The sequence below is a fragment of the Diabrotica virgifera genome, chromosome 5, assembly GCF_917563875.1.
Source record: "Diabrotica virgifera virgifera chromosome 5, PGI_DIABVI_V3a".
Classification (NCBI taxonomy): domain Eukaryota; kingdom Metazoa; phylum Arthropoda; class Insecta; order Coleoptera; family Chrysomelidae; genus Diabrotica; species Diabrotica virgifera.
Window position 1 is genome coordinate 771,821 of NC_065447.1, and position 16,446 is coordinate 788,266.

General features: G+C 33.4%; 2 protein-coding genes across 3 annotated transcripts in view; both read right to left on the minus strand.

Moving 5' to 3' along the window:
* Positions 1–1,237: 1,237 nt before the first annotated feature.
* Positions 1,238–2,059, minus strand: LOC114333690 (EKC/KEOPS complex subunit TP53RK). Its single transcript, XM_028283638.2, has one exon. It carries the CDS (start codon positions 1,985–1,987, stop codon positions 1,295–1,297), a length of 693 nt encoding a protein of 230 aa, XP_028139439.1. The 5' UTR covers positions 1,988–2,059; the 3' UTR covers positions 1,238–1,294.
* A 621-nt stretch (positions 2,060–2,680) lies between these two features.
* The window catches only part of LOC114333683 (xylosyltransferase oxt), a 115,592-nt gene continuing 101,826 nt past the window's right edge, over positions 2,681–16,446 (minus strand). For both annotated transcript variants that reach the window (XM_050651205.1, XM_028283627.2), the window contains exons 4-5: positions 13,261–14,605; positions 2,681–7,895 (exon numbers count right to left, since the gene is read on the minus strand). In XM_050651205.1, the coding sequence (XP_050507162.1) occupies positions 7,459–7,895; positions 13,261–14,605 (1,782 nt within the window). In that variant the 3' untranslated portion in view covers positions 2,681–7,458. The remainder of the gene's footprint in view (positions 7,896–13,260; positions 14,606–16,446) is intronic.

The following is a 16,446-nucleotide window of genomic DNA, read 5'->3' on the forward strand; positions in this document are numbered from 1 at the left end:
ATAATATAAAATTAACAAAGAACAGTTTGTCCAAAAAAATAAAAAATAATTATGGGGGGGCAAGCCCCCTTTTTACTTAGATTGGTCGTACCAACTCAAAAACCATTCCGGGTTCATGTACAACAACTTTGATTAAGGTCATCATACGATCAAATGCATAGTTTGCGAGTCTATAAGGAACATACATACATACAAACATTCATTTTTATTTATATTGAAGAGGTAATATTTAGATGGCTATTAAAAAATAACGGTTGGTGATAGAAAAGTGAAAATTTAGGATTGTATGTATCTTTTGATTCTACATCATATAAAATTAAAAAAGAACAGTTTGTCCAAAAAAATAAAAAATAATTATGGGGGGGGGGGAAGCCCCCTTTTTACTTAGATTGGTCGTACCAACTCAGAAACCATCCTGGGTTCATGTACAACAACTTTGATTAAGGTCATCATACGATCAAATGCATAGTTTGCCAGTCTATAAGGAACATACATTCATTTTTATTTATATAGATGTAGGGCATTGGAAGAAGAACTGAGTCAATTGAAGCTGGCAATGGTATGAGACAGGGGGCTTCCCTGAGTCCTCTATTGCTCAAACTGATCATGAACAAAAATAAAAAAAAAAGTAAAGAAAAACAACTTAAAATAATACTATATAGATGATGCAATACTAATTTTTCAAAGTGAGGATGATTTACAACATATGCTGCACCAATTTAATATAACTGCTAGAAAAATTAACTGAAAGTAGCTACTGAAAGCTCGAAACAAGTGGAAGATTAGGTGAATAGATCAAATAGAGCCACAGTTTGTCTAATACAGACAAATAAAAATAGCAAGAATTAAATGAAAGCCAGAATTAACAATACAAGGAAGGTAACAGGGCAGTGCTACGCATCAACCGCCTATTATTACCTCTGGTTTTATCCAAAAGGTACTCATTTTTATTCAGGCTGAGTCAACCTGGGGCCTATAGACATTTTAAAAATGTCTAAATGTTCTCGCCAGCGCTGGGACTCGAACCCCGGTCTACCTGCGTGGATGTCAGACATCCTACCACCTGAGCTATCCTGGCCCTTGGAAATCAGTCATATCTACACAAAAAGAAGAAATCTATCAATCATTTTTCTCTGGTTCATCCTATCACTCTTTATGGACCATAATGAGGGTTTGTTAAACCTACTCATATTGACCATCAAGACTAACACTAATATAAGGAAGTACACAAATGATATGTGTTGTAAAAATGTATATTTGTCGTAACCTATAATACAAAGCTTTATTATTTCTATTACCCCACCATTGTTCTTTTTCTACCCCTTGCTCTCACATCTTCGAACTTCAAAAGAACTTTTTGGCTTCCATTTTTAAACTCTTCTTTATATCCTTCCAAAATCTTTGGAAATAATTGCTCTGCTACACTGTGAGTGCTTAAAAGAGCCCTTTCTAAAACGTACAAATCAACACCTTTGTCTTCGGTTTTGGAATCTATGAACGACAAACCAAAGTCTATGGGCATTAAATCTAAGTCATCAATGTTCTTAAAGTCGTCTTTTCCATGCTTGTTAACTACTAGAATATTGGAGGAGGTAAGATCTCCGTGAATTATGTTATTTGAGTGTAAAGTACCAAGAAGTTTACCTATTCGAAAGAAAAACTCAGATAGTTCCTCTATTCTGTCAGAATGCTCTTCTATGAAGTCTTTGACAGTTTGGCTGTGTTCGATAAATTCCATAAATATAGTTTTGCGCTTAAAATCTACCAGATAAATTACAGGAGTTCGTAGACCTGCTGCTTTACATCTAACTAAGGCCCTAGATTCCGCTATTATTCGTTTTTTAGTTAGGTCTGTGTCCAAAGTAGGAATACGATAAGTTTTAGTAAACCTTTCCTTTGCAATTGTTACTTTTCCCAAATACGATCCCTTATATATTCTGGCTTCAGCTCCTTGTTTTATTAATTTAAAATCTTTCATATTTTCCATTTTATTTTTTGTATTTTTGAGGTTATATTTATGTCACACTCAACATAACCTTTATTCACGTCTGCTGTCAAGACATTCTTCTTCTTCTTTTATTTCAACTTTTAAGTGTTGTTCTGTGCTTGACGCGCAGGGTCCAGTTTATTATGCTGTGGCGCAGGTAGATTTATTTTCTGTGATAATGCACAGGGCTGGCTTAAGGTTTGTATGCAAACTTTAAAACATATTTTTTGTTTATAGACATTACAAAGATTATAACAAAAATAACAAATAACTAATTTATGAGTTGTGTGAATAGAAATCTATTGAGGTTATTCTACAAAGGGAGCACCAGAGGGTTTCGTAAATAATTTACTCAACTTTTAGTGCCCTAGCTAGATCATTTGTTCACTCACAATTTATTTTAGATATTTTGATTCAATATCTCATTCAGACTTAATGCTGGGTAATTTGAAGAAACTGGTTGTCTACTTTGTTTTATTGTGTTGTCTTCTACGTTGGTATATACCTGCATATGTCCATATAGGTTTAATAATTGTTTTATAAAGGATTGTTTTCTACCGAAAGATGAGAATTTATTCCTGCATACCAGTAGTTATTTACATTATTCAAGTTAATCTAATATTTAGACGAAGTCTTCGGTACTTTGCCCTTTGGGCTCTAGAACTTATACTTCTAGGTATAAGAAACAAACAATTGATATGCATGCTTTTATTGGTCAAAATTTGATTATTTTACTACAATTAACAATCTGTATATTATATAAGATTTACATCAATTTCATTCACTAATTCTTTTTATAAAAATATTCCGGATAATAGACGATTCTTGTATTTTTCATGCTAAGTTGTTAGGTTCAATTGTAAGGTTTTGTATGAAAGTGTGAGGTTACTTGAAAGTTGGTCCTTCGAGCCGGATCATTATATAATTATCATTCAGCCCGGATCTATCCACTGCTGGATATAGGTCTCCCTTAGTCTTTTCCATATATTTCTGTCTTGTGCTGTTTGCATCCAATGTTGGTCGTTCCGTTTTATGTCATTAGACCATCTTGTTGGTGGACGATCTCTACTTCGATATGCTTTTTGTCTTGGTCTCCAGTTATCCGACATTCTAGGCATGTGCTCTACCCAGTTACACTTTAGGATCATAATTCTTTCTATGGCATCTATCATTCCTGTTCTCCGTCTTATTTCCTTGTTCGTAATTCGATCCCTACGAGAAACGCCTAACATCGAGCTTTCCATGGCTTTTTGGACAACACGAATTTTATTTCTTACTTTCTTGGTTATTGTTAAAGCTTTAAAGATTTAACAATAACCAAAATATCATGACATGAACCTTATTTATAAATTAGCAAATACTGAATCATTTCTCGACAATTTAAAGGCTAATTTGAATTAAGAGTGTAATATAAAAATAAAATGAATTTAGTCCTAAATACCAATAGTACCTTGCGTTAATGTTCCCTCGAAAGAATTAGTGAACGAAATTCTTAACTGTTTTCTGTATTCAGTCGAATAGACTTAAAATTAATTGAGCACCAAAAAATATCACATTCATAAGGCAAAAACATTGAATTAGTGTGCATAAAATATCTCAACAGTTGGACAAGTTGAATAAAATACTTCCACTGAAAATTGCCACTAACGAAATTCAAAGAGGCCAAATTGTTCAAATTATTTACAATCTCTCATTGATTATGTGTAGCAGTATTTTAATGGCATGTGAGATAAGGGAGATGGTTCTATGGTTGTCGTATTTATGGAAGCTAACTTTTTTATGTATTAGAGTTATTGTTATACAGTAGAGAGAGGTGTTAGAGACACAATGTCACCGAAGATTTTCACGACTGTCTTAGAATAGGCGTTTAAAAAACTGGACTGGGCCAACAAGGGAATACGCATAGACGAAAAGCAACTCAACAATCTCCGGTTCGCTGACGATATTGTCATACTCGCTGACGACATCAACGAAGCAAATGAAATGCTCACAAAGCTTGCGAAAGCAACAGAAGAGGTTGATTTGCAAATAAATAAAGACAAAACCAAAATGATGACTAACTTGGTGCTATCTAGGAGGATCAATAACACTCGAAGACAATATCATAGAAGAAATAAGTCAATATTGATATCTCGGATACGACATCAAAATTTCTAGAGACAATCAGACCCACGAGATAGATAGAAGGATGTCCTGGAATAAGAGAGATAAAGATTTTCATAAGTATTACAAGATAAATTAATAGATGTAAAATAATATCCAATATTGAACTGGGTCAAGATTGTGTAATATCGACTAACATTTACCTTCATTGTTTATTTAAATATTTAGTGTACGAATCCTTGGGCCACGGGTGCTGAATAAGCAACCCGTGTATTTGTAAAAATAACACACATTGATTGTCAAAAATAATACAATGAGAAATTAGAATAAACTTGGTGTTCGTCGAGTGAAGATGTTTTATTCTCCCTTAACTACTTAACATTGAAAAGAACCTGAAGACTAAGGTAAATACCAGTTATATTAGATGGCGTTCCACATACCACCATAAGGATTCGTCTACGCTGGGCAGCATATGAAAGATTGAAAGACATATTCAGCAGTGAAATTCCTTTAAGCCTTAAAAGGAAAGTATACGATCAATGTGTTCTGCCAGTCATTACGTACGGAGCTGAAACATTAACATTAACCAAAGCAATGGTGTCAAAGCTTAGAATAGCATAGCGGAAAATAGAAAGATCCATGGAAATAAGACTTGTTGCGAATCGAATGAGAAATTTAGAAATAAGGAAAAGAACGGGTGTGCAAGATATCATAAAAAGAATTACCAGATTAAAGTGGGTTTCGCCGGACATATAGCGAGACGGCAGGATGACATGTGAACAAAAAGACAGAATGGAGACCTCGCATGAACAAAATAAGCAGAGGCAGACCACCAACACGCTTCACAGACGACATAAAAATAATTGATGGTAGATGGATGCAATTAGCACAAGATCGAACTTCCTAGAGTCGTGCTGAGGAGGCTTATGTTCTGCAGTGGACAAGAAAAGAATCTGGATGATGAAGATGATGATGGAGTTATTGTAGATCTTGTCCAGTCATTAGGCCATTGCTGAGAATACCATATTTTGTAAAAAAAGAGCAAGTCAAGCAATTTTATCCCGGTTTCTTCTGTAGCTTTGAGCATTTCTGCTGTTATCATATGTGGACCTGGTGCTTTGTTAGAGTTGAGTTTACTGATCACCAGTCTTATTTCATTCTCGAGTAGATTAGGTTCTTTTTCCATTTTTTTAGGGGTTTGATGGATAAGTTCCTGGCGTAGATCATATTTACAGGGCGTTAGTAAATAAGTATGAAAAACTTTCAAGGGCTAATTCTACATGAAGAAATAATGCCGGTTTGCTCTATAAACATATGTCCGCAAATGCTTCGTTTCCGAGATAAGGGGTGTTGAAATATTTATTTCAAACTGCCAATAATTTATTTATTGCTCTAAGACCAGTTGAGCTATGAAAATGAAATTTGGTGAGTTTTAGGAGGTAGTTATTGCGCATTTTTTAACATACAATTAAGAATTTTGTATTCATCATTGGTGCGCATACGGGTAATAGTCTGAATTTTTTTAAAGAAAAAAATAGTACACCACTGAAATATTTCAAATTAAAAATTATTTTTAAATTCCACGTTTAATTTTTGATAAAAAAACCTTTCTTGGACTTTTTTCTCATGGTGCACCGTTTTTATGCAGAAAAATAAAACATCCTGACACGTATTTTTCATTTCTTAATACATTATTAAGAAATATCCAATATAATAATACTAAACTGGAATATAAACAGAAAATATTATTAATAAGTTTTTAACTAGGTGCAAAGCTGCAAGAAATGTTTAAAATGATCTCCTTTACAGTTATAACAGAAAAATTTTATATTTATCATTGGCGCGCGTACGGGTAATGGTCTGAATTTTTTTGAGAAAAAAATAGGACGCCACTGAGATATGTCAAACTAAAAATCATTTTTGAATTCCTTGTTCAATTTACGACAAAAAATCTTTCTTGCCTTTTTTCATACGAAGCGCCGTTTTTGTACAAAAAAATAAAACATCTTAACGCTTACAAAGTATTTGAGGTAGTTTCCATATGCATAGAAACTTAGTTCAAATACTTTGTAAACGTTAAGATGTTTTATTTTTTTTGCATAAAAACGGCGCCGCATATGAAAAAAAGGTAAGAAAGATTTTTTGTCGTAAATTGAACCAGCAATTCAAAAAAAAAATTAATTTGACATATCTCAGTGGCGCACTATTTTTTTCTTAAAAAAATTCAGACCATTACCCGTACGCGCGATCAATGATGAATATAAAATTCTTCTGTAACCTCTAAAAGAGGTCATTTTTAACATGTGTTGTAGCTCTGCACCTAGGTAAAAAGTTATTAGTAATATTTTCTGTTATTGTTCCAGTTAAGTATTATTATATTGGATATTTCTTAATAATGTATTAAGAAATGAAAAATATGCGTCAAGATGTTTTATTTTTCTGCATAAAAACGGTGCCCCATATGAAAAAAGGCAAGAAAGGTTTTTTATCAAAAATTAAACGTGGAATTTAAAAATAATTTTTTATTTGAAATATCTCAGTGGCGTACTATATTTTTCTTTAAAAAATTCAGACTATTACCGGTATGCGCGCCAATGATGAATACAAAATTCTTAATTATATGTCAAAAAATGCGCAATAACTACCTCGTAAAACTCACCAAATTTCATTTACATAGCTCAACTGGTCTTAGAGCAATAAATAAATTGGCAGTTTGAAATAAAAATTTCAACACCCCGTATCTCGGAAACGAAGCATTTGCGGACATATGTTTATCGAGCAAACCGGCATTATTTCTTCATGTACAATTAGCCCTTAAAGTTTTTCATACTTATTTACTAACACCCTGTATATAGGTCCCGGCAATATAATCTCCCTGATCTGCTATATCTTCTCTGTTGGTTCTCAAGATTCCTGTTTGATTTTTTTACATATATTGTGATAGTATTGTTGTTTATCAGTCTTGCATCTTTGTTTCATTTCTTTGTTGAGGTTTCTCAAACTAGCTTTTTCCCTTTCACTATCTATGTACACTACTTTGACAAAGATTTCTGTGGATCAACGTTCACAAATCGACTATAAGGTAAATTTCTTCATAGAAGACAATAGAATACCTTCAAAATTAAGACAAAATAATGATAGTGTTACCGAGATCAGGAGAATACTTTTTATACTGTACAGTTTTTACAAACTAGTAATTTATTAGTGAATCAAAAATATCAGTGGGAGTATTTGCTTTGTGTCCCGCACAAGGTCACTACCCATTCGTCTTTGGTCCTAAAATGCATGATTATTTGTGATAATTATTATGCAAGACCTCTAAGAACAGAAGATTTCTGTTGAGACACTTATGCACACTGACAAAACATTTACCAAATATCAAAAGTCCCAGTAGTGGAATTAACTTGTCCTATGGCACTCTTGGGATCCGGAGCTAAGGAGCTCCAACTGCTCTCTTCACATTTACCCAACTTCACACCACACACTTGCGACGATTTCGCACTTTCACACGTTTTTTTAATGGCATAAAATTCGAGGAAAAGTTCATCGACCCACTTGGTCAGATCTACGTCGGTTTTAAGAGAATTAGCTAAGCTGGCGCGCTCCATTTCCTGTCTTTGTTTATCAGGGGCTAGGAATTTGCCGAAAGAGTTTTTGAAATCTTTCTTGTCTTTAGGACCGCCGTGGAGATAGGTCACTTGGTGTGGTCGTATGGGAGAGCCGTTGAAATATTCTAAGGGGGTTATGAGGAATTTCGTTTCGGACAGTTGGTAATTCTTGTAGATTAGTTTTACATTCCAAACACCTAAAAAGAAATAAAGGTCAAGTTTGTGAGATATACTTTCTAAAATCACTAAGCCTGCTATGAAAATGTTCTCTTCTGTATTGAATTGTTAGCTAGTAAGTCTTTCAGAGAGAAAGTATGAAAAATCAGTTCTTCTTGGCGTACTGAACCAAGAAAAACTCAAAACGGCAGAGATGCAATGGATTGAATTGGAACTTTGCCGAGGTGGGCGCGCTCCGTATTGAAGATACGTTTCGCCGGAACCGTATCTGCAGTGAGCAGTAGTGGCCAGTGGCCATCTCCGATCTACAGACGATGAATAGGCGACTGTATGTCGCTGTTTGACTGTTATCGCATTGGATTGAAATGTGATAAGCTCCGAGTCTAAATGTGTAGACAGATTCTAATATCATTCTAATATTGTTATTATGTTTTGATGACAGTAATAAGTATATTATTTTTCTTTTCCAGAAGATAGAACAATATTTTATTTTATTTATTTTGAACTATACAGGGTGAGTCACCACTAACGGGACAGAAGATTACAGCGAAATGGTAAAAGATTTGAAAACAATTTTAAATTAGTAGTTTGGAAGTTGATAAAAGCTACATTTTAAAATTATTTTGAAATATACAGGGTGTCCCAATAAATAGCGGCGTATCAAAGTTATATTTTTTCTTATGAAACACCCTGTATTTTATTGCATTTTTTAGCTGTTCGCAAAAAATAAGGTATAGTTTCATAAGGCTTCCCTATACCTATGTACAGAGTGTTCGAGTTATGTTTACTTTTCTTAAAATGTAAAGTTTTAATAGAAGGCTTATACTCACGTTATTTAAAAAATTATAAAAAAATTACTTTTACATCTAGATAGCTAGATATTGGTTGAATGTATTTCATGATTGATTATTACACATTTATTTACAGGGTGCTGAAAATTTACAATTTCATTATTGGATTATTCAATGTGTCATATGATTCTTATTTTAAATGGAACACCATGTATATTAATAAATAATTATACTTATCAAATTTACCTCTTTCGAATGGTGTATAGATGTCCTATATGTAAGTCTCATAGTTTTTGCGTAATTTACAATTATTAAAATTCTTAATCTGTAAATCGGTTTTAAAACAAAAGATGTAGTTAATTAATGGCATTGTATGACATTGTCATTTTATGACAGTGCAGTCTGGTAATTATCTTATAATTATTGTATTCAATGATTGATTATTGCACATTTATTTACAGGGTGTTCAAAATTTATAGTTTCATTATTGGATTATTTAATGTGTCACATAGAACACCATGTATATTAATAAATTATTATACTTAACACAGGTTCCTTTTTCGAATGGTATAGGGATGTTCTATAACTAGGAGTCATAGTTATTTGCGTAATTTACAATTTTCTTAAACGGTAAATTGATTTTAAAAATAATATTTATAGTCACTCTCGATTTTTAAACCATCATCTTGGCATAGTTGTTAGAAACGAGTATAGTTGTAAATAAATTACTTTACTTTTAGTTGCTGATATGTAAAATAATTTTTTTCATTGAAAATAATTAAATACATAACGAGACATAAAGAATTTTATTAAAACAAATACAAAAATAATACAAAATGAACCACAACTTATTATAAGTAAAAAATAATTATCAGTTATGTAATAGGTGCTCAAAATGTTTGCCTCTTGTGCAATACAACAAACGATTATACCTATCTTCAAATGATTTGCTTACATTATTTAAAATAGCTGTTGTTACAGACGCAAAAAGCGTTCGAAATTCTTAATTTCATATCATCTGGAGTAGTAGGAAATGTAGCATAGACATACAATATTTTTAATATAACCCCATTTAAAACTCCATAAAAAATCCATCTTTGTCAATCCTGGTGACCTAGGTGGCCAAATAGGTAGACCGCGTCTACCTATCCATTTATTTTTAAATTTTATATTAAGGTAGTTCTTAACATCACGTCAAAAATGAGCAGGAGCTCCGTCCAATTGGAGCCACATGTTTGTTCGGACGCTAAGTGGAAGGTTTTCAAGAAGGATCCAAAAATTTTGTTTTAAGAAATTTAAAAAGTTGTTTCATTCAGATTTTCGTCAAAAAAATACGGGTCGATAACGTACTCGCCCAGAATACCGCTCCAAACATTAATACTCTATCGGTATTGGCGATCAACAGTAGGAAATAAATGTTTGTTTACTGTATCATAATGAAATGAAAATTATCGTCTATTTACTAGGCCATTATTATCAAAAGTAGGTAGATTGGTCTGTATACAGTACATTTAAACAAAAATCGGGATCTTCCCCAAATTCTAAAGTCCATAAACGATAAGTTAAATATTTATCATAATCCTGTTCGATCTAATACTGTTGTAGTTGAGTCTAATACGGATAATAGTGGTTTTCTTAAGTACTCTAACACTCGTTTGACTGATTTCCAATTCACCCGAAATTTTTTAAATCCACGAGGAAAAATTTCCTGTAGTTGGCTGTATACCATTACAAAAACATAAAATCCTTTATAAAAGGTATATTTGTTAAAATCCCTATACAGGGCTACATCAAAGACAGAACTAGTTTTCGATCGGTTGACCGATCATCATCAGTGCAATCTTAGAATCTACATGCTAACCACCAAAGTAAAAATATATGGGTAAAAACCCTTTACAATTTATCCGTCATCGGAACATATGACAAAGATGTGAATTATAACATGGATGAATAAAATATCCAATGTTATTCGCCCGAGGTACCAATGAGCTCTATCTGACAAGTTCACATCATGGCTGTACGGAAGCAAGGAATGTTATAATTCACATCTTTGTCATATGTTCCGGTGACGGATCAATTGTAAAGGGTTTTTACCCATATATTTTTACTTTAGTGGTTAGCATGTAGATTCTAAGATTGCACTGATGATGATCGGTCAACCGATCGAAAACTAGTTCTGTCTTTGATGTAGCCCTGTATAGGGATTTTAACAAATATACCTTTTATAAACGAAATTTTTTCTTTACTAGTATTTGAGTTTTCCGTAATAGAAAGCAGGACATCAAGTTCCTGGACGTCATCAAAAATAACTGGTTTATTTTTATTTAACTTTCCGTACGCAACATTACCAGTACCACGGAATCTATTGAGAAATCTCTGAAAAACGTCCTTTTTTGGGTGTCTTCTATCAGGATACTTTTGAGAGTAAACTTAAGAAGGTAAGATACAATTGTGGAAACACTCTCCAATGCAAAGTACCATACCTACTCTTTCGTAGATAACGTGATTATTCATTTTTGGGAACATTTAAATTTAAATATCGTACACGGATGTTTATATTTTTGATTATTACCAGACCGTACTGTCATAAATGACAATGTCATACAATGAGATACATCTTTTGTTTTAAAATTGATTTATATGTATAGGACATATATATACCATTCGAAAGAGGTAAATTTGTTTAGCATAATGATTTATTAATACATATGGTGTTCTATTTAAAATAAGCATCATATGACACATTGAATAATCCAATAATGAAACTGTAAATGTTGAACACCCTGTAAATAAATGTGTAATAATTATTCATGGAATACATTCAACCAATATCCAACTATTTAGATGTAAAAGTATTTTTTTATAATTTTTAAATAACTTGAGAATAAGCCTTGTTTTAAAACTTTACATTTTAAGAAAAGTCAACATAACTCAGAACACTCTGTACATAGGTATAGGGAAGCCTTATGAAATTGTACCTTATTTTTTGCGGACAATTAAAAATGCAATAAAATACAGGGTGTTCCATAAGAAAAAATATAACTTTGATACGCCGACATTTATTGGGACACCCTGTATATTTCAAAATAATTTTAAAATGTAGCCTTGATCAACTTAAAAACTATTAATTTAATTTTTTTTCAAATCTTTTACCATTTCGCTGTAATCATCCGTTCCGTTAGTGGTGACTCACCCTGTATACCTATAAATATCCTAAATATATTTACTTTGTTTTTTAATCTGTGTTTTACTGAGTCTGTCGTCCTGAAAGACCTACCCGTCACAAGGTAAATTGAAGACCCTGGTGCAAGAAGGGGATAAGTACCAAATTCTGCAAAATCGAGATAGGTGCTTATTTAGGTTGAAAAGTAACTGTTCTTGCCTGGCGCAAGTATAGGATATGTACAGGTAATAGAAACTGAAATTATAAGAGAAAACAACTTATCCCCTGGTATGGTCTGGTGCAAGAACAGTATAAGGAATATGTAACTTATCCCGTTCTTGCACCAAATTTTGAATTAATTTTTATATGTGTGTTATTCTGTCCCACTATTGCACCGGTGGCTTGCCGCGATTGGGTAAGGTACCGGTATCTGCACGAGCCACGAACGCGATCTAAGTCACGTAGTCACCGAGAAACTGTTGGAGAGTTAACATAGTGCTAGTGCGAGAGGTACGGTTTAGTAAAATATCGAGGATTTTTTTATTATTACTAGATCATAGGATATTATTATAAGTTCAAATAGTGAGGATGAACCATTTCAAAGTTCAGGCAGCGAGTTTCTGCCTTCGAATGATTCTGGTGCATCTGAAAATAATTTATATGAAGAGAAGGAGTCCGCTGATAAAGATGCTGCAAATAATAAACATGGACGAAGGAAAACAAGAGATCCCAAAAGCTGGAAAAGAAATGTGCAGAAAATAAAAAGAGCTAGAGGTGAAGTTTATAAATCTACGACAACGAGAAAAGTGGTACCAGAAAGGAAACAAGGCGATGATTGCAAATGTAGTAAGAAATGCATAGAAAAACTTGCAGAAACCGAAAAGCAGGAAATAATGTAGGTAATAGGAAGTAGACTTTCTGTTAAAATTTGCGTTGCTTTATTTTATATTCATTTTTATTAATAAGTACTCCACATTTAATAATAAAGTATTTCTTCTGAAAATGGGTTTTAATGTAACTTATCCCCTTTTTGCACCTGCTGTAAACTACAGTACAAAAAAGGCTTAAACTTATCCTGTTATTGCACCAAATTTTTTTTTCCTTAATAGCATTGTTGTTTGGCTGTAGAATGGCGACAAAATCATATATACCTGTTGTATTAGTTCGGCCCTACTTCATGAACAACATAAATTTTCAATTAAAAAATAAAACTTTTTTTGCTTCTCCTGTAAAATTTACATATTGTTACTTATCCCCTTCTTGCATCAGGGTCTCCAAATGTAGAGGGTGTCAGGAAAAATTAGAGAGGGTCAAAATCACCAGTAACACAGATTTGAGAATCGAACAACTGTCTTGGGAAACAACAAAATGCTGTAGAAGTTTAAACTTGAGTTTTTCTCATTTATTAACTTTTATAAAATACGAACCTACCTGGCAAAATGGGCTGCTTTAGTCCCGCCTTAACATTACCAAGAAGCGACGAGCTATCGACCGAAAAATCCACTGCATCATACATTTGCCCATCTGGACCGATCCATATCGACGTAAGATTATAAATCTTAGACCCGGGACTTCGAGAAAAGCTATAAATCAGTAAAGGCTCAGAAAACGGAGACATAATTCTTAAAAAATTCCTGGACATCTGCTCCTTTTGATCGTAATCAGTAGCTACAGTCAGGAAATCTAAGTGAGACATCAACGTTGAGTTTTTAGAAAGAACGTTCTTGTTTAAAGGTTTAACTGCTAATTCTACAGAGTGAGTATCAGAAACGTCGAATTTGAATAAAGTGTATTGATAAGAGTTGTTAAAGTGATACGAAGTTACTTCTAATAGAGTGTTTAGATAACAGGTGTCGTTATTGAGCATTTTCATCGCATGTCTTTTCACACTATTGCTTATAGTCAACAGAGCATCGTTTTTTGTAACTTCCAGGTCTCTATGATGGTAAAGATTTTGCCAATAACCATGTAAATTCTCTACACTTCTTGACGGAGTGTCCAAACCACATAACCAAAGCTCTAGCTGCAAAATAACTGCTTGGTTTACTAAAGGTTCAAACTTCCGAGCAAAATATAATTGCCTAGACAGTGTATTGACAATCCGAGGCCAATCTTCTGGTCTAAAATTATTCGGACTACATCCGCACCAGTCCACTATGTGCTTGTACTGACACTTACACCCTAACTTCCTCTTCCAGTTGGTAACATGTAAGTTGTTGTCTATGTAAGTATCGCAGAACTTGGAGTTTCTTAGTGCGGTGTGGAAAAAAGATTCTGCTGGTAGGAGAGTGTGTTTGAAAATTTTTAGCAGTCCTGTTATGAGATCATCGGAGACTGGATCAGTAACATACTCAACAAAACTTTTGGATAATGCTATCCAGTCACTTCCTCCATCCATTTGAATACCAGAAGGCAAAATCCGGTCACCTATACGCCACATTCTATGTTCACACTCGACAAAAGTCTTATCTAAACCTTGCTTTTGGATGAACCTTTGTACTTCCCTTCCATGAGATTTTACAAAATTTCTATTTTTATTTAAAGTTAAAAATTCAGATAACTTTTGGACGGGTTTCACTGGAAAATCACTTTCGCTGAGGTTTAGCACGAAATCCCATTTCCAGTCTTTCATATTCAAGAGTTCCCACATGCAGGATCTGAGCATTTCTAATAACGAAGCTCCACCCCATATTGTAGCGAATCTTTTTCTTGTTAAACGAACATTTGGAAGAATTCGCTCTAAGGGCAGCAATTCTCTGTAGAGGTAATCTTGACGCTAAAAAAGAATTAAAAATGTAGCAAATCCTATAAAGTATACAAAATAAAATAAACAAATGTTACAGATGTACATTGTCTCTCCAATGTTATGTAATTTGTACTCAGAAAACATATTAAATGAAGGCCTAAATTATGTAGACAAAGGTTAACGTGTGTTTTCCCTCTTTATATTTTTCATTTTTGTTTATTGTTAATAAAAGGGGCAAGCCCATTGAGAAAAAATATACAATTAAGCAACATTTAGAAACATTACGAACAAATACTAAATAAAATACAAAATCATAAAATAAATATGTATATAGAATTACAATTAAATTTAACGCTTCAGATATTGTTTAAAGGCACTTAAGGACAAGTGAAAAAAATCTGTCTCATGAGGCAACCGATTAGCATGAACAAGAAGTCTGACCAGACCTATATTCACAGAATAATTAGTTCAACTAAAAGGAATATGAAATAGTGTATTCTCACTAAGGACACGGGAAGGAATGAGGAAACAAACCAATTGAAGCAGTTCAGGTGAATGTATCATTCCGTTAACCAATTTGAGATCGAAATTAACTCGTCTAGTAGACAGACAGTTCTAAGTATCCCATCATATCAGAATATGAATAAGGTCTGTGTAATTTAAAGGCACAGTGCATAAAGAACCGTCTTTGCACTCTCTCCAACTTTTGAACAGAGGATTGGACAAAGGGAGACCAGATTATATTGGAATTTTCAAGTTGAGATCGGACCAGAGAACAGTACAAAAATTCTCACCGAAGAAATGCTATGAAAATCTCTTGTATGCCTCTTAATAAACCGTAGCTGCCTAAGAGCCTTATTACAAATAAAATCAATATGCAAATAAAAGAATAAGTCTCTCTGAAAAATGACACCAATATCCTTGACGCTAGTGACTCTCTTAATCAAAAAACCATCCAAATTGTAATCAAAATAGTAAGCTGGATAATAAGCTGGAAATAATTGCTGGATAGTAAGCTAAGTTTCGTGGACCATTATGATGCCATTATTGCGCGTGCTAATCGGACATTAGGGTTAGTCATCAGAATGTCATATGATTTTAATAATTTGTTTGTAATTGTGAGATTGTTTTTGAGTTATGTTCGTTCATTACTAGAGTATTGTTCAGTGATTTGGAGTCCAAGTTATGAGAATCACAAATATCGAATTGAATCGATTCAAAATAAATTCGTTAGATATCTGCGGTATAGATTAGGTACTAGAGGAATGCAATTGAATTCCAGTCAGGTCATGCAGATGTTTCATTTGCACCGTCTAGAGGATCGCAGGCGATACTTTGACCTTAATTTCGTATTTAAGGTGTTAAATGGTATTATTGTTGCACCTAGCATTCTGGGTCGAATAGATTTTTATGTTCCAGTTAGGAATTTGAGAAGATGTCCCTTGCTATCCGCTAGATCGTGCAATACACGTCATGCAGAAAATATGCCTTTAAATAGAATTGTTTCTAGTGTAAATGAGTTTCCAAATATAGACTTTATGGGAGTCACACTAAATGCTTTTAAAAGGACTATTTCACGTGAATTATTTTAATTTTATTTTAATTTTTTGATGTCGTTAGTTTAATTGTAAAATGGAGTTTTCCGTCAATAAATATTAATTTAAAAATCTACCATTTCCACTGATCGATGAAACTGGATAACCTGACACTTGTCACGATTAATGACTAATCTGTTATTATCACACCAAGTCGAGAGATTTCTGTAGCCTAACCAGTGGCGGATCCAGAAATTTTGTTTGGGGGGGGGGGGGAAGGGTGATTTAATTACCTATCTCTGATGCAAGGTCACTTAGTCTTACCAACCCTAGGAT

Coding starts and splice junctions, on each gene's coding strand:
- LOC114333690 (XM_028283638.2), bottom strand. CDS start 1,987: ATGGAAAATATGAAAGATTTTAAATTAATAAAACAAGGAGCTGAAGCC.